The following is a 21,016-nucleotide window of genomic DNA, read 5'->3' as shown; positions in this document are numbered from 1 at the left end:
AGTGCAGTCCCTTAAATATAGCAGATGATCACACCACAATTGCTTTGCTTTGATTTACTGATTTTTCTACTACTCTGAAACTTCCTTTTAGAAACATTTTAAACTTTGGCAGGATGAAAAGAACTATACTGCTTATGGAAAGAAATTATCATGACTTTAATATAAAGAAATGAGTAACTGATTGTCAATTCATGCTCTGTGCTTCTTTTTTTTTTTTTTTCAGAACTGGGATTGAGCTCAGGGGTACTTAATTACTATGCCACATCTCCAGACCTTTTTATTTTTTATTTTGAGACAGGGTCTCACTAAATTGCTCAGGGCCTTGCTAAGTTCTCAAAGCCTAACTAAGTTGCTGAGACTGGCTTTGAACTTGCCTCAGCCTTTAAGCAGCTGGGATTACAGGTGTGTGCTACTGTACCTGGCCTTGCTCTTTGCTTTCTAGGACTACCTAAAGTTATGATTAACTTTTTACTATTATGTTTATTATAAAATCCTGAGGAATCTGACTAAAGCTCTTGGTGTGTTTTTATTTTTTTTGTTTTGTTTTAAATAAAAACCTGTATGACACTTTTCCTTCAGAAATTTCAATGGCCTCTTCACAAATATTTAGGTACTTTTCATTGTTTAGTCACTGAATCTGTGGGTCAGGATCTCTGCCTTAAAACCATCTTCCACAAATTAAAATGTAATCTTTCTAAATGTCGCTCCCCCACTTAAAACACTTTCTGCCACCCCATCCCTGGCAGGAGGAAGCCCAAGTCCCTTGGCCAAAAATCAAGCCTTTGTCTTTACCAACAGCCTCATTTGCTGCCTCTCCCCTCTGATGTTATAGAAATCCCAAATTTCTTGTTTTCTTTTTTTGCTTGTATTGGTCTTTGTACATTTTTGGAGTGATTTTCTCTTCTCTAGGGATGCTTCCCCCCTCACACACACTCATACCTACTTACCCTTGTTGACACTCCTCAGCTGCTATGTCTGCTAGGGAGCCTTCTGTGATCTTCCTACTCAATTACATTAAGTGCCTCCCTCCTACCTTCCCATAAAAACAGGTGCCTAACCGCCTATCTAGACCTTTCCATATTATTTTATTAATTCAGCAAGTATTTCTTGAGCATTTGCTATGTGTCAGGCACTATTTTAGACACTAAGGACATGTTGGCAAAGCACACAAAAGCCATTGCCTGCATAGAACTTAAATAAGTAGAATAAGTAAAAAAAATCTATATTAATTTAGAATGAAACCACATAAGTGAAATAGAAAGATGGGGTGGAGGGAGTTCCTGGAGCAAGGATAATAGGAATCACAATTCTAAATGGAGTGGCCAGGAATGATCTGAGCACAGACTAGGTGATGTAGGGAAACAATTTTTCAGAGTTTTTTTTTTTTTTTTTTTTTTTTTTTTTTTACTTTCTGCTTGCCTAGTGAGCAAGGTAATAACTGCCCTTTTGTTCTGGAGTATATTTTTAAAATTGTTTGCTTAGTGAACAGTCTTGCCAGATAGAGATAGTGTCTCTCTTTGAAGCAAAGGGGAAATTTGCTTTTTGTCCAGTACATTAAAGATATCTCCTTCTAGGGCAACGGGCACTTTGTTTACCTTTCATTATAGAAGATTCAGGTTATCTAAGCTTTGGGTTCCTCTTCTTCAGTGCTGCCCGATGCACACAGGCGTCACCTGGCTCTCTTCACATTGCCTGTGGGAATCAGGTCTTGGAGCTTAGGCATGAATGCTGATACTCTGGATACCGCTATTGCTGTGAGCAATAAAGTCCTTTGTCTTTTACATGAAAGTCTCATGTCTTCTGACAGCATCCAAGAGGCTATAGTGGACTGAATTGTTGACTTGCAAAGAGACTAAAAATGTCCCAAGTCCTTCATGGTTCTTGACAATGAAATGCAGATATTTGGAGGAAGAATATTCAAGACACAGGGAACAACAAGTATTAAAAAGGCCCTGAGGGCACTTGCTGTAAGTAATATTATCTCTTAAAATTCTCTGTCTTTTCTGGACACTGTGGTACACACCTGTAATCCCAGGTACTTGGGAGGATTGAGACAGGAGGATCTCATGTTTGAGGTCAGCCTGGACAACTTAGTGAGAACCTTTCTCAAAATGAAGAATAAAAAAGGTTCAGGGATGTAGCTAAATGGTAAAGTGCCCCTGAGTTCAATTCCAAGTATGGGGCGGGGAGTGGGGGGAATCTGTCTTCCCTAGTAACTGTGGAGTTCTTGAGGACAAGCAATTGTATTCATCTTTGTAACACTAGCATCCAGCAAAATCATTGTTACATATCAAATGCTCAAAAAATGCTATTGAAATACACAGGAAAAAATTGTGATTCTTTGGATATAAGGGTGTTTCTTATGCAGAGATCCATGGGCACCAATTATTTTGATTGCCTTTCCTTTTTTCTTAGAGAGGTACACAATAAAAATGACAAAATAACTGAGTTTTCTATCACAGGTTTGTATCCCAGCTCTGCTGCTTAGTAGCCTATACACCTGGTCAAGTTCCTTCACTTTCCCGAGTCTGTTTCCCTGTGAATAGAATCAGAAAAATCTTGTCTTCTCTGTTTTGATGCTTAAATGCTAGGATACAAGAAACATACTAAGGGCTCAGGAATGAAATGTTGCCTTCCCTATAGTAATACCCAACCCATGGTAATGTCTCAGAAATTTATATCTACTGCTGTTATACTATCTTTCCTGGTCCCTGAATGGAAAGGAAATGGGAAATCTGATGATTTGCAACATCTGCAGGAGAAATATGAAAAACAGGGAGGATCTGTTATAGGATTCAATTTAGATTATTAGTCATTTCCATTTATTTAACAATAAATCACACTTGCTGCGATTCATAGTCTCATAGAAGTTAATGACCCTGTGCTGATTTCTGCTCTGCATTACTGTTTCTACTTTCCTGAGCTCCCTCAAGTTCCCCACCAGTATAGTTTGAAGCCACTTGTTTTGGATGGAAGGCCTGACAGCAGTACGGGGCTGAGCATTTATTGCTAACTTGGGCCTTATTTCACCTCAGAGTATACAAAGGGGAAATGTGGTGGTTTGGAGACTCCATACCACATTTTTGGAAATCTAATCAAGAGTTCCTCAACAGAGTGTGACACAGATTTTTTTCTGTGGTGAACATCTCAGCTAATCATTACCAGAATCTGGCCTGTCACTGAAGTGGCTTTCCACCTCCTAAATGTAGTAGAACAGCCAGTTTAATGAGGACTCTTGGTTCATTCTTTGTTAGCAGTCAAGAAACAAAACTGTCAGTGCATTTTTTGCACAGTATTAGTGATCATGGCTTTCACCAAATTTTTTCCCAATTTTTGGTTCACCATTTCTTGGGTTTCTACTCAAAGTGTGGAATTGTGCTAGACTCTTTGCCAGTGACCAAGGTAGACACAGTCACTGAGAGTTGATTCTGCTGTAGATGGTGATAGACCACACCTGGAGAAACATTAAGATGGGAAAACATTTGCAGATGGACAACTATGGGGCTGCGTGTTAAGTGTGGAGCTTCTGGAAAGGAAGCAGATGGTGAATTGTTGTTCAGTTCAGTTATGACCAAGGCTACACATGCACTCTGGGGAGAAGGTAAGGCCATCAGACAAGTTTCATGTTGGCCTATGTCTTCTAGGGAAGTTGTGGCACACTTACCAGTTTTTTCATCATTTCATTGTTCAAATAGCTACACAACTAATAGTGTCCTCTTGATATAGAATAATTGATCTTAAGTTATGACAAAAAGGGGAAAAGATTCTATTAGTTGAACATGTGGATTGGATTTGGAATGGGAATGTTCTGAAATAAGTTAGTTTGGTCTTGGTGATAGTCTCTGTGATGGGGCACAGGTCCTGTGTGCTCCATTCTCTCTTCCCTCTGGTGGCCTTTCTGAGCTCATTCATGATTTTTGTGCCATCATATGGTCATATGTCCTACGCATTATGTTAAGGGCTTTATGAGTCTTTTCACAAAAACTCTGGCTGGTATAGTTTACATTGTGCAGATGCAGAAACTGAGATGTAAAAGGTGTCTTGGTAACAATCAGAAGAATGGGTATGGGGCTGGGGAGATAGCTCAGTTGGTAGAGTGCTCGCCTCGCAAGCACAAGGCCCTGAGTTCAATCCCCAGTACCGCAAAAAAAAAAAAAAAAAAAAAAAAAGAATGGGTATGGTTGAGAGATTTCCAAAAGAACCTTGGAATGCTTGTGTAGCATATAAAAAGCCCTGGGTTCAATCCCCAGGAGTACCACAGGGTGGGATGGGGGGCAGTAAAAATTCAAAAAGAAGAACCTTAGAGTGAAAAAATAAAAACTGATAAAGGATTAGAATCTTAAGAAATGCCAATACACCAAAGAGGAGCAATGGAAGAGAAGTCATTGAGAAGGAGTTTCAAAAGGAGAGTTTAGAAATTTGTGACAACTTGGTGATGATAACCTTGAAAAATCCAACCAAAAATTAATAATGTTAACTGTCATTATATTTGTTCTTTTCTCTTCCACTTACTACATGGACTAATGTGTTTTGTCCCATTAATTAACTATCATAGGCAAAGGTATAACAATAGAAAACAGTTTAGGATTATCTCCAACAAATATCAGTTCAACAACGGGGATAGAAAACACACAAGTAGGTTTTTATTCCATTATTAATTCAATTTTTCCACAAACCTACTATGTGTTCATGTGGATCCGGTGGAGGTGAAGGGATTGGCCCTGCACTCAACAAGCTCACTCCAGTTCTACTAAACAAAACAAGCATTGCAGATACTAAAGGAGGGTCTGCCAAGATTCTGATGTGCCTGTTACATGGGGGTATAGAGTGGAGAATGTCACAAAATGAAAACATATACTAATGTAACTCACAATACTGATTGGGGAATTCAGAAGAGAGAAATGATCATGAAGAGGTAAGCTGGACCAGGGAAAGCTTATAAGACAAGATATAAAATGATCAAAAAATTAAGACAGAAGATTTCACTGTAAAGTGAAAAGAGCACTAAATCCAGGTTCTAGTCTTGCTACCACCTCTGGTAGGTAGCCCTAGGCAAGCCCTTTCATCTTCCTGTTTGTGCCTGTTTTCTAGAAACTCACTAACCCCAAATTCACAGTCCATGGAAAGGAGAATGTCTGTTTTGGACAAACAGGTGATTTCTGAGAGAGCCTGAACCAGGAATCAGGAGCAAACAGGAAGGTTAACCCTGCCTGCCCAGGCTTGGGAGAACAGATGTGTGTATGATGAGATCTGGTTCAGTTTTGTTTTTGCTTTTGCTCTTGATGGAATCACATGGTTCATTTTCCAAGAGAGACAGAACTGTCGAGTTTAAGAGCAAGAGTCTTGGAATAAGACTTGTGCTTAAATTCTGGATCTGTCTTTTATCCCCTGGGTGACCTTCAGTAGTTTATTCCACCTTCTTAAGCTTTAGTCTTTGTTACCTAAAATTTTAGGATAAAGATATGTACTTCTAGGAATGTCGTGAGAATTAAAGGATAATATATACAGACCCCAGAGCACAGTGTGGGGCACACGGTAGCTCGTTACAAAAAGAAGTCTGTTGGTTCCATGAGGGCGAGCTATTGTTATTAATAAGCTCGAAGAAAGGGAGTGAACGTTCAAATGGCAGTCGCCTCCTCCCCAAATCTCTGCCAAGCAAAAGCCAGCGTCCTAGAACTTAAAGGGACTTTTGACGGGTGGAACCTGGCATGGGTGGGACTCCGGAATCTCTCGCAAGGGCGGAGGCGGTGACAGCTGGGGCAGGGAGGTGTCTCTGTGTCCTGCCACGAGAAGGTCCAGTGGTCCCCTTCCCGCGGCTAGGCTGGTACCTGAGAAGAGGCTGCTCTAGGGCCCCCAGAGTCTCGGGGGCCGGTCCTGAGGCGGGAGCCAGAAAAAAAAAAAAAAAAAAAAAAAAGAGGAGGGGCGACGGAGGGACTTTCCCCGCCTCTCTCCCTGGTTCCATAAATCACCGCAGCCTCTGCAGCGGCGGAGCCGGGAAGTGCACGGAGCCGGAGCGCAGCGTGGTGGCACCAGACACCTCCCTTTCCCCCACCTCTTTCTCTTTCTTTCAGTTGTGTGTTTTTTAAGCCTCCCTTCTCCCTCCTCGTTCTGTGGCTGCCCCAAGCGCGCAGCCGGTCGCCGCTCCTCCTCCTGCCCTCCGACCGCCCGCCCTTACTGCCGCGGCTACGGCCTCGCAGCGCAGGGACTCAGGGGAAGCGAAAGCTGCGCGGCTCGCGGCTGCGCCTGTAGCCCCGCCGCCGCCCGCGCACCCGGCCTTGGGCGCCGCGCCTCTCCGAGACGCCCGCCGCGCCGCAGAGCCTTGCGGGTGCCGGGCTCCCTGAGTGCGCTCCGGCGGCTGCTTCCTCTCCCGCCCGCCGCCGCAGGCTGGCGATGGTGGCCGCCCGCGCTCCCGCGCTGTAGCCGGGCGCCCCCTAAGTTTGGGAGCCGCCGCCACCGCGGCGCAGAGAGGAGAGTGCAGAAGAGGAAGAAAGTTTTGTGGGGTGCGCCGAGCGGGCCCTGGGCGCACCTCCGGCGGCTTCCTTCCCGCTTCCCCGCGCCTGGAGCCGGTCGGCGGGGAGTGGCCTGAGGCAGCATGGCCCGCGAACCGGAGGAAGAGGAGACGGCAGGGACTGCCGCCCTGGCCCTCCGCGGTCCGGGCTCGCCTGGTTGGGCCGGGGCCGGGGCGCCCCGGCCGCCGCTCTGGCTGCTCTGCCTGTTCTCGTGCTGGCTTCTGGGCTCTGTGGCGGACGCCGACTTCTCCATCCTGGACGAAGCTCAAGTACTGGCGAGCCAGATGCGGAGGCTAGCGGCCGAAGAATTGGGGGTCGTCACCATGCAGGTAAGTGACCCCCGCTTCGTGCACCGGAACTTGCCAGGTATTCTGCCTTTCCCCTTTGCCCAGAGCCGACCCCCCTTTTGCATGTGCAGAGTTCCCTGTCCTGCCGGACGGCTCTGTCCCTCTGCACAGATCCCAGACTACAGCCAACCCCTCTCGAATGCACTCATCTACCCCGCTTTCTCCTCTGCAGAACTCCCTGCCCTCTACATGGAACCCACTTTCCCTGCACCGCACCCCTTTTCTGAGCACCAACTCATTTTTGTCGGCCTGAATTCTCCGGTTTCCTCGCACCTCTTTCTCTGAGCTATACACATTTCCTCAGCAGGCGTGTTTTCACTGCCACCCCTGCAAACTCCCCTGCTTTCTTTGTGTCCCCATCCCGGGGCAGTCGACCCCTCCTGGCTTTGGCGATTTTCGAGGTCCCCACCCCTTTCACCACCTCGTAATGTCTTCTGGACCGTGGCTCACGGATGGGCGCAGAAAGGGAGAGTACCAGAGCTTACCCCGCTGCTCCTGGGCCACCCTCAGTCACAGAGGAGAGCTGCCCCGGAGCAGCCTCCGCGCCCCCTTTCCCCTCCCCGATGCTTTGGGGGAGGGGCTGGCCTAATAGATTCCCGGCTCTGGTCCCGGTGGGGGGACTCTTTTTGTTGCTTTCCGCTTTTGCTGCTGTATGATTTTTGTTTTGTGTGCCTTTGGAGAGGAGATGAACACGGGAGCAAAGTGAATAGGATTCCCATTTCTCCAGATTGTTTACCGTTTCAGTCCTCCCCAGACGGGGGGCTCACAGAAAAAATCGCCCGCGGCTAATAAGGAATCCTGATGATGTTACTAAAATAACCCAGAGTAGTAAAAATTGCTCAATAGTAACCACCTGGAGATTCTATCTCGCCGTTATTTTAATCTTCTTGGCCCAGAAGGCCCAATCCATTAGGAAAGGTTGAGATGACATTCCGAGTCTGAAACCTTTGGTATAACATTCTTACTACAATAACACAGTTCTCCTATACGGTACATTCTAACAACAATAATGGTGGTGAATGTGGTCTTCGAAAGAGCGAAGTTTCCAGGAATGTGTTCTTGGAATAGGTTTCTGATTTCCATCCTGCTGTGACTATTCCATCTCCCAGGGGCTAGGTGTTTGGAATTACTTTGGGATTCAGGTTTCTGACATATATATATATATATATATATATATATATATATATATACACACACACACACACACACACACACATATAGATATATAAAAATATATATATTTAACCCCTACCCCCATCCCAGGCTCCTCCCAAGAGGATACAGTTTTCCTAAAACAAGTTACACAGACCTTCCCCACTGTAGCAATGATGACTGGATTTTTTTTTTTTTTTTTTTTTTTAAGAGGGGAGGTTGAGGAGTGGATATTTTGCTTGAAAGGTAATTTTACATTTATTTGCAGACAGCGGGCCTTGAAGTGCAATAGAGTCGGATTTTCTTCATTTACATAATAATAGGTACACTTTTAAGAGACATCATTAAACTGCCCTTTTCTATGCATATCTTTCAGCCTCTAGTTCATTTATATATATTTTTCCATATGCATTTTCTAAGTTCTTTGGAGTGAAGTGACTTTTGGGAAGAGATGGAAAACTAGGGTTTTCTTTCCACTAATGTTTCATTCAGAACACAAACAATTGTATTTTTTGCACAGAGCCACCTTTTTTAACAAAAGAAATTTAATATATCACAGTTTTCAACTTTGCTTTTGGAATTAGGTGGCATTTGCCCCCTTCATCTCATCACTGGGGCTGTTCAAGGGACTTTAGGGGGTTCCCCCTTTCTCCTGTAGTCTAAGGACTTGCTTTTGCTAAGATTCTGACAGCCGTTTTACTGTTTCTCACCCTGTCCTTGACAAAAGGTGAAATTGGATCCCAACACATTGTCATTCAGGTAGGGATCCAAAGCAAATGTAGTTTTAAAAGGCTTCCCGGTTGAAAAGGAGACACTTTAGAAAAAAAGCTCTAAACCATGGGGGGTTTGTGCCCAAATGGCCCTTTATCTCCTCCCAACTGGCCTCTCTCTAACACCTTTGCAACCTCATTGTGGAAACTGACCTCCTGTGGACAGGGTTTTGTCTGGCAAAATGTGAAGTGGCTTCTCTCTTTTTTTGAAAGAAGATGCACATACTGTATTTAAATTCCTCTTCTTGAGCTGTACATTGATCTGCCACTTGCATTTCTCTGGGGAAATTGGGGGAAGAGTCTCTTTTTAATTTAGTTAGACTGCCAACTTTAGGGGGAAGTACTTGTAAAATGAAGTATGATGCCATTTGGATTTCTAGCTTTCAGAACAAAAATTGTGAACCTCACATTCTTGTCTGCAAACCTTTGGGACTTGTTCAGCAGATCTGAAATTAATGTGGGGTTACTTGCCTAAAGTGTAGATTATGTAGCCCTCCCTTTTGGAATGTTGGCTTTTGCAGATATAAAGTTGATCAGTGATTCAGAGGTAGATAACCCCATTAAATGAACTAGGTCAGACTTCCATACAAAGATGATTGGGACAGGAGCTTACATCTCTTTGCAGGAAAAAAAAAAAAAAAAGCCTTCTTCCGTTAAGGGATCAGTTCTTCATTTGACCTTGGCATTTTAGTGCAGTGTGACCTTTCAGGTCAACATCTCATTCTATGAGAAAATTTCTGTTGTTCAGTTTATTTGTAAAAAGCAAAATTTTAGACTTTTAAATAACTTGCACTGCTGACATTCTCCAAAGACATTTTTTGTTCGGCTCTACCAACAAGTTAACATCCCCAGCCCTTTGTATTTTTTATTTTGAGACAGGGTCTCACTAAGTCACCCAGGGTGATGCCTCAAACTTGTGATCTTCTCTTTCAGCCTCCTGAGTAGCTGGGATTACTGCCATGTGCCACCATGCCCAGCTTCCAAAGACATTTTTTTATTTTGAAAAATTGCAAAGTAGTCCTCCAATAAGGCCTACCTGTAGCAGTTAAAATTGTAGCATATCCTGCTCACAGGAGGTTGTGAGGGGTCATTTTAACAAAGCAAAAATGAAGCTGTCTTTTAGCACCATGCTTTCCCATGATGTGGTTTTTGTTCCGGCTGATAGAGAAGACAGTTTGAAAAGAGGTCTATCTTAAAATTTTCTTGGAAAAGTTTTCTAATGAAGGCTACCTAATCATGTTTTTTTTTTTTTTAATGTTTTCTTTTTAATAATGGGCAAAAAAATTTTTTTAAATCTTAAAAATGATTTGCACCAACCAATTTTGCCAGTGCCCTGGGAAAGCTGCCACTGAATGCCTCCCCCTGGCAGCAGACATCATACATCATGGATAAAAGTCAAAAACCTAATCATTATCTCCTCAGGGGTCTGGTGGAGTGAAGCCATCAACACTGTAGTCTGGGGAGCACAGAATGTGACCAGGGTGACTTGTTTCTGCCTATTCATTCATGCAACACGTTTTTATCAAGCAGCATCTCCATGCAGTAGAAAGAAACCCCACATCAGGTGTTTGGAAGCCTGGGTTCCAGTGTTGCCATTTGCAAGTTGAGTGATTTCATTTGTAAAATTGGGGATGGCAACTCTTCCTAGAGATTTGCTTTGTGAATTTAATGGAAGTAGAGCATGTGAAGGCAACTGTTAGGTTAAGCTGTGGCTGATGGATGTGGTTGCTCTTAAATGGAGAAATAACAACTGAAAGCTTACCAAGCAGTATGCTAGTAGTTCAGGGGGTTTACAAGGAAGTGTTACAACACAATTCTTTAGGAGTTTGTCTTCTGGAAGAGGAGATAAGATTGAACAGGTAAAACAGTCAAGCAACAATGCCTACTTGTTAGAAGGCATATCTGCCTTGGGAGTCATTTCACCAGGCACTTATAAGGCCCATTTAACATTATATGACAATACAGGCTTCCTCACAGCAAGAGCCTGGCAGATGGCCAGTGTGCCCGCCTTAGTGTTAGCTCTAACGCACTCTACTGGGCTGGGCACACTCAGTATGAACTTGGCAGACACACCAGCAGGTTGCTCAGACAGACAGCTGCTGTATGGGGCCTGGAAGGGGAAGGGGGAGGAGAAGCACAAACTGGAACTTCATCTCAAGTTGAAGAAAGAGCAGCAGCCAGGACACAGTGACTTCAGGAACTAAGGGATCATCTGGATAGACGTGCCCATTGAAAATAGAAAGCAATGTTGTAAATAGTGACCATGGCTGAAAGTGAAAAAGCAAGTCCCCAGTGCGTGCAGTAAACAGCGATGCAATAGAGAAACTCACTGTTCACTTTTGCATATGTCCAACAAACTTTTGGGGGGCTGCTACTCTGAAGGATTTTGAATTAGACCATACTAGTGTTAAAAAACAACCAAGATCTGGTGCATATCCTTTATCTCTCAACTAATGATGAGAATAGACACAAGAGTCATTTTGATACGGGGTTTAGCAGGGGACATAGAGGCAGTAGACAGAAGCAGGTTAGTGCAGTGGTAGGGAAGGAACAGGATATTATATGACCACAGAGGAACTTTGCTTAAGCCCCTCTGATGGTCAAAGTCAGCTACTTTGCCCTTGGTCCTTTTAGTAAAATGTCCACTTGCAAAGGGTAGTCCTGAAAGCAGTGGCTGCAGCCTTAGAAGTGAAAGGTAACCACATCAGCAGTCATTAGACATTTTTAATTTCTTTTGGTGGCATGGACAAGGTAGCTGGTATATCTTGAACTCAACAGAAGAGTGGCTTTGATTCATTTTATTTATTTATTTATTTTTCAGTCATTTACCTGACCTTTCTGTGGTTATTGGACGTGAATATATTGGTGATTCTAGTATAGCTGCAAGCTGAGTTGTCATTGTATTTAGAAGAGGTATGCATTGTCCCCTGACTCATGTGTACCATATCAGGAATGGTGTGGTTTTGAATGAATTCAGTGTGTGCTTGTGCAATATAGAATATTTTAGGGGATAAAAATCACCTCTATCTGCAAATAATTCTATGATTCTCTGTACAATATAAGTCTTAGTGGAAAATCTAACATATTGCTTTCTTCTGAAATTGAATATTTGGAGCAGGAGAAAACTGAAACTGATCATTAATGGATTACTCTGAGTTGAACTTTGTAAAAATAAGCCCCCTGTAGAAAACATGTTGAATGACTTATGATAGACTGTTCCTGTTGTGCTTAATCTTGCTTTGACTTCCTCCTCACTATTGCCTGCATTAGCTGGCTTGATTCCTTGTGCTTATTATGTCTTTCCTGCCAATAGTACTTCAGTCTTGGAAAGTCTTGGGGAAGGAGATGGTTTCACACTTTATAACATGCTGGTGTTATTTTTGGTTGCTGCTTGCGGAGGTGATTCCTTGAGCTTAAGTGGATGAGTAGGCAGGAACCTTTCAAAACTGGAATTTGGGTATTAGGTGGACTGAGATTTATTTTGGACCTTCTTGGACCTAGCTTAAGAACTTATTGAAATTCAAAATATGAAGAAAAATAGGGACACAAATTTTGACTTGACTGGTTATTAATTGTGTAACTTCTGGCATATTATTAAATCCCACTGAACTTCAGTGTCTTGGTTCTTCATATAGTTCAAGGGGAATTTCTGTTTTTTTTGGGGGGGGTCGGGTTGGACCTAGGGCTTCCTACCACTGAGCAACATCTCCAGCCCTTTTTGTGATAGGGTCTCTCTAAGCTGCTCATTCTAGCTTAAATCTGTGAACCCCCTGCCTTAGCCTCCCTATAGCTGGGATTACAGGTGTGCACCACTGTGCCCAGCAAGGGAGAAATACATTTTAAAAGACAACTTTGTCTATAGCATAAGGTCTAACATGAGAGGAGTCAGTAAATAGAAATATAAATATGGGAGAAGTCTGTTTAGTCTCAGGGCACAGAACCTGGAATGCAACAAACCTATCTCCTGAGCTTAAGGAAAATCTAATCTTTAGAAAGTGCATATTTCAGTGTGTTCAGTCCCCTGCCCCAGTGTTTCTAGGGGGCAGTGCACACACTTCAGACATATGGTGCCAAACCATCCTTTGAGGTTTCTGAAGAAAATATTAAACTTGCTATTTATAGTTATTTATTAACTTTTAACCTTTTAAAAGAGACTTTTTAAAAATATGGAAAGGTAAAGAAAATAGTGTAAGATAGTGCATCTCTCTCTAACCCAGTTAAAACAGTTATCAGCTTGTGGCCAACCTCATTTTTTGTTGTTTTCTCTACCTCTGCCTCCACCTGCTTTTCCCCTTCCCCCAGATTATTTTGAAGCATGATTCAGATATCAAAATTTCATCTCCAACTTTTCATCCCCGGACCTTTTTATTTTTTTTATTTTGAGACAGTCTCAGTACACTGCTGAGATTGACCTTAAATTTGCAGTTCTCCTACCTCAGCTTCCTGAGTAGCTGGGATTATAGGCATATACTGCCATGCCCAGCTCATTTATGTCATTTTTAAATTGCATTCTTATTTCTATATTTTAAATGTTTTATAATATAAATAGTATTTGGTTCACTAGTGTATAGAATTTTCAATTGATAAAGTATGTATCAATTATATAAATACACACACACACACATTTGGGATGGTATATCCTTAAAAATTTTTATGGTGCAAGGTCTGAACAAAACCATTGTGATCCCTAGGTCTTTATAAATAGCTAGTACCTTTATTTTGTGTGTGTGTGTGGGGGGGGAATGGGGGAATGAACCCAATGCCTACCACTGAGCTACATAGAGCTCCATCTCTTGAATGGCTAGTACCTTGCTCAGCAACTTCCCCACTCTTCCAGATGCAATACCAGGCTTCTCTAGAAGCTCCTCTGGGTTTCTCCCTGTTGGGATCTTCTGGCCCTCATTTTCATGTCATAAGGCTGTGCAGTTCCTTGTTTTCTGATGGTTGGCATTTAGTCTGGATATGTGGATGCATCATGAACCACATCTGTGCTTGCTCCTCCTGTTCCATTTCCTTCCAGAAGAGGCAGGGTAAGGAAAGAACAAGGCAAGATAAGCTGTAAGTTGCAAACAGGGGAGGACTGAAAGGGAAGAGCTGACCTGTACAATGTGACCTGGCTGTCAGCAGATGTTTCCTGGGGGCCTCACTACAGAATCAGGCCAGAAGATTGTAGGAGTAACAGGGGACATCCTGTGCCTCCCCTGAGAGTGCCTGTCTTCATCAGGGAGGCTAAACCAACTTGGATGGTTCAAGACAGTGTATAGAAAGAAATGCCAAACTATGGGAGCCAGAGTATTCCCAGGACTGCTAAAACTAATGTTTACAGAGGTCAGTTAGACAAAATGAATGAAGCAGGTGTAGGTCAGAAGAGAGGGGTGTTAAATATTGTCAGCCAGAGGGCACATGTCAGGGCTGCAGAAGGACAGGTGCTACTCAGCCTGGTGGCAGTTCTGGGACCAGTGTTATTACATCTCTCTGTTTTTCAGAAGAAGCAGAATATCTGGTTTTTATATGAAGTCTCTTGATTCTTAAAATATTGGCAAGTAATTCAGATTTAGGAGTGGGAAACCCTACAACACTGTTTGGTCCAAACCAAACATGTCTGTGTGCTGGATTAGGGCAGAGGCCACCAGTTTTCAGTGTCTGGGTTAGAATTACTCAGTGGGTTCTGGAAAGTAAAGCTGGTGCTTATGCACAGGTCGGGGGGAAAGCATTTCTAAGTAATATAAAGGGGAACTTTGTGATGAACAGTTCTAAAATGAACCACCTTGAGAGATGAGCTCCTTGTCATTATAATTACTTCAAATATTTGTTGGATGTTTATTTCATGCCAGGTACTATGTTAGACCTGTGATATCCATCAATTAATTTCCATCGTAATCTGATTATGAGACAGGAGTTTCTGGATGCTTGGAAAAGTATGTCAGGGATGTTACCTTAACCTGGACTGTGGAGAGATTCTGGAAAAGCTTTCCTGAGAAAGTGGATAGAAATTGTTTGGTCAGAATGGAGTTCCCAGAAGTCTCCTTGTGGAGGGAAAGCATAGCACCTTTGAGGAATGGGAAAATGGCATTAAGGTTTGGGGTTTAGAGAACTGAGGGTAGGAGGGCATGAGAAGAGGTTAGAGAAATAGATAGAAGTCAACCAGTGGGATTCCTGGAGTCTTCATACCAGTCAAGACTTGCTTTATGACAGGTTTTAGAACACCCAATTCCCTCTGGCTTGAACAAGAAAGGCAGCTACTGCCCTGTGAAAATCAACCATCGTTGAATGGGCAGGCTAGATGGGCGGGCTAGATGAGGCCTCAAGGATGTTGGTAGTACACCATTTCTTTCTCTCCCTTTATATGCCACCTTTTAAAATAGGCTCTCACCTATTCAATTTGGTGAGAACCATGTTTCACATGACTGGCAGTAGCTTATCAGGTAGTTGGGAACTATTTGCTTCTTGGGCCTGACCTCTTTGTATTTAGAAGTGGTATGCTGGGGAAAGGAAACAAGAATCTGGAGAAAGCTTAGAACCCAGGAAACACAGCAGAAATGGTTTAGGATGGAAACACTGTTAGCAATCGTCAGTTGTTAGAGCCTGCTACTTTTTCTGGGTTCCACCTCCCTGAGTCCAGTTCAAGGAGGACGCCCAAAGATAGGTTGTCAGATCACCCACCTGCTGAGATGAATCTCTAGTCTTTGTGCCAATCCAGACTAAGCAGCTCTGCCCTTGACCAGCCTTTTCTCCTTGAACTGTCAGATCACTAGGTACCATAAAAACTGGAAAGGACCACCCCCATTTTACAGTTGATCCATTGTATGGAAACTGAGGCCTGATGGGAAAGTGCCTCTCTGGAGATCATACCAGTAGTTAAGTGATGGGTTTGGACTCAAGGTGTGACTTAGGACTTTTTTTTTTTTTTTTTTTTTTTTTTTAGTTGTAGTTTTTTAGTTTTTTTCATGATGTTATACTGTGGGAACCTCATTTTCCCATTCCTTAGGTTGAGAAAGGGAACTTCTTAGTACACATTCTTATTTGTGCATGTATGTAGTACTGGGAATGGAACCCAGGGCCTCCTGCATGCTAGGCAAGTGCTATACCAATGACCTATACTCTCAGTTCCCACATTCTTCTTTTGAAAAGAAAGTGAGTTTAGGTATTTTTATGGTTGAGAATTTAAAGCTGATCATTTGACATCTGACTAGATTTTTTTTTTCAAGTTTTAACTTAAGTACCTAAAATTCATTGAGCCACTGAAGAAAGTTAAAACTTCTGAGACTTGTAGAATGTTGTTGAGACTTTTTTAAAAAGCACATTTAATTGACCAATAATTATTTATCACTATGAACCTGTACTGTCAAACTAAAAAAAAAAATTTAAAAAAAAAGTTTTTATTACAAAGGTAAAGCATTTAAAAAAAAAAAAAAAGCTTTGAGGGAAGAACAACTTTGTTTGTTTGGTATTTGTTTATGTAAAATCCACAGAAGGAAATTCCACCTGTAATTTTCAGTGAAGTTCTATTTTGAAATTGTACTCCATGACTTAACATGTCTCCCTAGTTATTAAGAGTATGAAGTCTCTCTCTTTCTCTCTCTCTCTCTCTCTCTCCTCTAATTGCAATGGTATTATTACTTTGGAGGAGTTGTTTATTTGGTTTAATGATGAAACAATAAATGTGATCTGAGTACTTCTTTACCTTGCCTTTTTTTGTCTGAGGTCTAAGGTAGTTTTCCTCTACTTAATATTCACATAGTCAACTGAGTTAATTACTGTTTGAAAAGTTCCAACAACTAAATACCAGAGTGGATCAACTGAAAAATAGCTTATGGTCCATATTTCCTTGGAAATATTATACTTCATTGTAATTGCAGTGTAGAAGTCAGTAAATTCTTATCTTGTGCACGATAATGTCTTGGTTCTCTTCCAACCGAAACAAAGTCCAAGACGGCATACTTTCTTGCTTGAGTCTCCTTGAATTTTTTTTTTTTTAATTTTATTTTTTTCATGAAGTATTTTAAAAAATACTTCGAGGCCCTGGTGAAAGGGCAGTAAAAATGGGCAAGCCGGTGAGAATGAATCTGAATTTTTAATTAGGCTTTGAGTTGTTGCTTCAAAGTGTGGAGACATCATTAGTGATGTAAGTCTTGTTGCATTAGCAGAGACTGACATTTTACTTCAAACGCCGGGAGTGCAGCTGTCCTGTGCAGATAAAAGTTGCCAAGTGTGGAATAGCAAGGTGGATTGGTAGATAATTAGCTGTCCCGCATTACTGCAGTGTGGAGGAAGCCTGCCAGTCATGGGCAGGAAGGAGGAATTATTAGCAGGAGAAAATCCAAGTGTGTCATAAAGCAATTTGGAATCACTTCAGCTGTGGCAGAGCTGATAAGGCTTATGTTAAGGGAACAACATAAACTGAGTCTCATATATGATGGCCAACTTTGCTCGCTTGCTTTCTTTAAAAATCTTCATTCAAAGGAGAGATGGCCAGAAATTAATGATCCATGAATACCCCAATTCATCAGTCCACCCCAACTTCATTTATAAAAATAATCAGCTTAAAAGAGTCTTCATATTTCCATGTTATTGAAAATAAAATGAGAATTCTATATAGGAAAGAAAATCACAGAGAAGCCATAAAGACTTGGCAATTACTGTGCTGTATATAACCATGAAAAATATGGTTGAAGTATATCATTTCTCTGATACAAATGTAAAATATTTATAAGTGGTTTGAGGATTTTTTTTTTTTTGTCCACGTTAGTGGCAGAGTAAGTATGCATATTTAAATATTTAAAAAATTCTTCTGTGTTAATCAACTCATCTCTGAGAAATAGAAAGACCTATTGGAATTCTAGTCCATCCTCAATCATTTGCTAACTCATAAAGCTTCATGAGACCTTTGTGTCTGTTTGAGTTGGTCCCCATGAGGCCTCCTTTGTCTTTATACCATCCACTTTATTACCGTTTCTACAGCCGGTACCTCCTCCAGCAGCCCAGGGACAGTGGTATTGATGGGGTTAGGTGCCTTGTCTTCTCTGAATGAGATGTCCTTGGCCACTCTAGAAGAGGAGCATTGTGTGCTTTTTGCTGCTTGTTCTGTTCCCTCCCTGAGGAAATATTAGTCACAGAGTTGTTGCTATCCTGGATGGTTTTGGTGGAAAACCTGGAAAATGGGTTTTTTGTTTGACAATATTGGCTCTTTGATCCAGAGTTGACTTCACTAATGCTTCTGTGAAAGGGAGAATTGCACTTTTAGTAGCCTTGGGAAGGACAATTCTGTGTGCTGATTGGTTGTTATGAGTGTTTTAAATCTGAGATCTCTGGAGATAGTGTAAATTTACCAGAAAAGAGATCTAGAAATTTATTTTTTATTTGCATGTGTGTATATTCAGATAATAAAGATGGGAGAGTCGCAAAAAGGAAAGCACATAGCGATGAGGGTTGTTAGAGTTTGAGCTCCTGCAGGAAAGAGCCCAGACATTGTAGAGCCTTGGTGTGGTTAGCACTGTCTGTGACATGCTGGGAGTACTCAAAGTTGGGACCACAAGAACTGCCCAGCCATTTTAAAATGGTAGACTTTGTAACTTTGTAAGTTATTATAGCAAAAAGGACTTTGTAACTTCTCTTAGAAAAAAAAAAAAAAGACTTTGTAACTTTGTAAATTACCTTTTGGTACTATTTAGCAAATTACTTTTACTACTATTTAATGTGTCAATTTCATTACTTCCACCAGACTTATTGTGAAATGTCCATGACCCTTTACTTGCTACTAAAGATTTAAAATGTTTTGGATAAATAAAAGTACCTAAAGCAATATGTAACACTAGGACTCCAAGTAATTATTAACTAGATCTGATGTCTAATTTTTTTGTGCTAGAGAAAGTGGGCTACATTTAGAAATGTAAAAAAAATTTTTTTAAAATGTGAATGTATTTAAAAATTATGTGTATGTAGATCTACTCTGACATAGGGATTAAAATTTATAAGTTAACTCATTTAACAAATATTGAGCACATACTATGGGTCAGATACTATGCTTGGTCTTGAATTTGAGAAAGAGATAATTCCTTCTCTTATAGAATATTTAGACTGCTGGTGGAAATAGACATTAAACAAATAATCATAAATAAATATAAATAATAAATTTTGAGTAGTGTTGTGAAATACAGGACTTTTAGAAAGACTATGGGGGAATCATTTAAAAATTTAAGTTGGGGGCTGAAGGTATAGCCCAGTACTCAAACTTGCCTAGAATGTGTGAGAACCTGGGTTTGATCTCCAGCACCTCAAAAAGATGAAAATTAAAATATAAATTAGATTATGTATGTCATTGCTATGCTTAGAACTCTCTAAAGCTTTCCATTTGCCTGGGAATAAAATCCCAAATTCCAGTGGCCTCCATAAGGGGATGGGATCTGGCCCTTGCTACCTTTGTGATTTCATCTACTTCTTCCATTCCCCGTGCACTATTCTTTGAACGCTCTCAGTATGCCCTGCCCCAGAACTTTTGAACTTGCTGTTTCCTTGGCTGGAGGGGCAAGAAACCTTCCCTCTTTAAAACAGCACTCTCTTGCCTTCCCTCCTTCTGCCTCCTCACCCAGTTCAAGTGATTGTCACTCTCCCAACCGTCACAGGTGAGCCTGGCATTGTTCACTGTGGTGCTCCTATAGAATAGTGCTTGGCTCCTAGAGTCACTCAGTAAGTGCTTACTGGATGTGGGTGGGTCAGTGGGACTAGCTGAGTTGTGTAGGAAGGAGCCACTCAGAGAGGGACAAGCAGCTAGCATTCCAACAGGGCAGAACCTTCTAGATTTGAATGGCAGGACCTTGGGGTACTCAAGAACTGAAAGAAAGCCACTTGCTGACAGCACATCGCAGAAGGGTGTCCTCAAGTGACAGTTTGGATTCTTCTTCCCCATCAGCACTAGTCGAGTTTCCCCTGGGTCTAAAGAGGTCTAGAAGCTAGGAAATCTGTGGTAGGCCTTTTGTTTCTTTTCCAGTTAAAACAAACCAACCTCTCTAGCTTCATTAAAATGTTAAGTGGAGAAGAATATAAGTGTAGCTGAATTGTTCTTAACATATTCTTAAAAAATATTCATGTTTCCCACATTTACTCTTGATGAAGTAAATGTCTAGGGTCAATTCTGCACATGAAGTCCTACACTAAGCATTCAGGAGTTCTCCTCTCCCAGTCTGTCACCTTTGTTTATTTTTAAATTTGCATATAATGAAATGTACTCTTTTCTTACAGGAAAAAGCAGTGATCCCTTTTAAAGTTCAGAGCAAAACCCTTGTGAAGTGCATCAAACATTCATTTTTAGTTTCACTTTTACGATTGTAGCAAAATACACGTAACATAAAATTTTCAATTGTAACCACTTTTAAGTATAAAATTCTGTGCCATCAAGTACATTTATATTATTGTGCTACCTTCACCACCATCCATCTCCAGAACTTTCTTATCTCCCTAAGCAGAAACTATACCTATTAAACAACATCTCTCCGTTTCCCACTCACTCCTGCCCCTGGTAACCACTATTCTCCTTTCTCTGTAAAGGGATTTGGCTAGCCTAGGTGCCTCGTGTAAGTGGAATAATACAGTAATTGTCCTTTTGTAACTGACTTATTTCACTTAGCATAGTGCCTTCAAGTTTCCTCCATATTGTGAACATGTCAGAATTTCCTTTCCAAGGCTAACAAATATTTCATCATATGTGTATACTACATTTTGTTTGTCCATTCATCCATTGGCAGATATATGAGTTGCTTCTATCTACCTTTGGGATATTATGAATAATGCTCCTGTGAATGTGGCTGTACACATATCTGTTGGAGTCTCTGTTTTATACCCAGAAGTGAAGTTGCTCCTATGGTAGTTGTACATTTTTGTTTTTGTTGTAACTGTTGTCATTGTTTTGCAGTTCTGGGGATGGAACTCAGGGCGCTTTACCACTGAGCTATGAATCCAGATCTTTTTGCAAATTTTATCTTGAGACAGGGTCTTGCTAGGTTGCCCATGCTGGCAACCTCCTGCCTCAGCCTCCCAAGTAGTTGGGATTAAAGGCATGCACCACTGGGCCCCAGCTTTTTTTTTTTTTTTTTTTTTTTTTTCTTTCTTGATAGTGGGTATGAAAATATACACTTTTGTTGCATAGCTGTGTGAATTTTGACAAATACAGTCATGCAGCCACCACCACAGATAAGATCCATGACAGTACCCTTGACCCTCCAAATGGTCTGGTGCTGCACTT

At 41.6% G+C, this 21,016-nt stretch overlaps 1 protein-coding gene across 1 annotated transcript in view; it reads left to right on the top strand.

Moving 5' to 3' along the window:
- Window positions 1-6,585: 6,585 nt before the first annotated feature.
- Cachd1 (cache domain containing 1) overlaps window positions 6,586-21,016 on the top strand; it is a 216,731-nt gene continuing 202,300 nt past the window's right edge. Inside the window, exon 1 of the mRNA XM_047549751.1 lies at window positions 6,586-6,838. Within this exon, the coding sequence (XP_047405707.1) occupies window positions 6,593-6,838 (246 nt within the window). The 5' untranslated portion in view covers window positions 6,586-6,592. The remainder of the gene's footprint in view (window positions 6,839-21,016) is intronic.

Source organism: Sciurus carolinensis, chromosome 1 (genome assembly GCF_902686445.1).
Source record: "Sciurus carolinensis chromosome 1, mSciCar1.2, whole genome shotgun sequence".
NCBI classification, from domain to species: Eukaryota; Metazoa; Chordata; class Mammalia; order Rodentia; family Sciuridae; genus Sciurus; species Sciurus carolinensis.
Note: the sequence above shows the minus strand (reverse complement) of the source record. Positions and strands in the feature narration are given on the sequence as shown.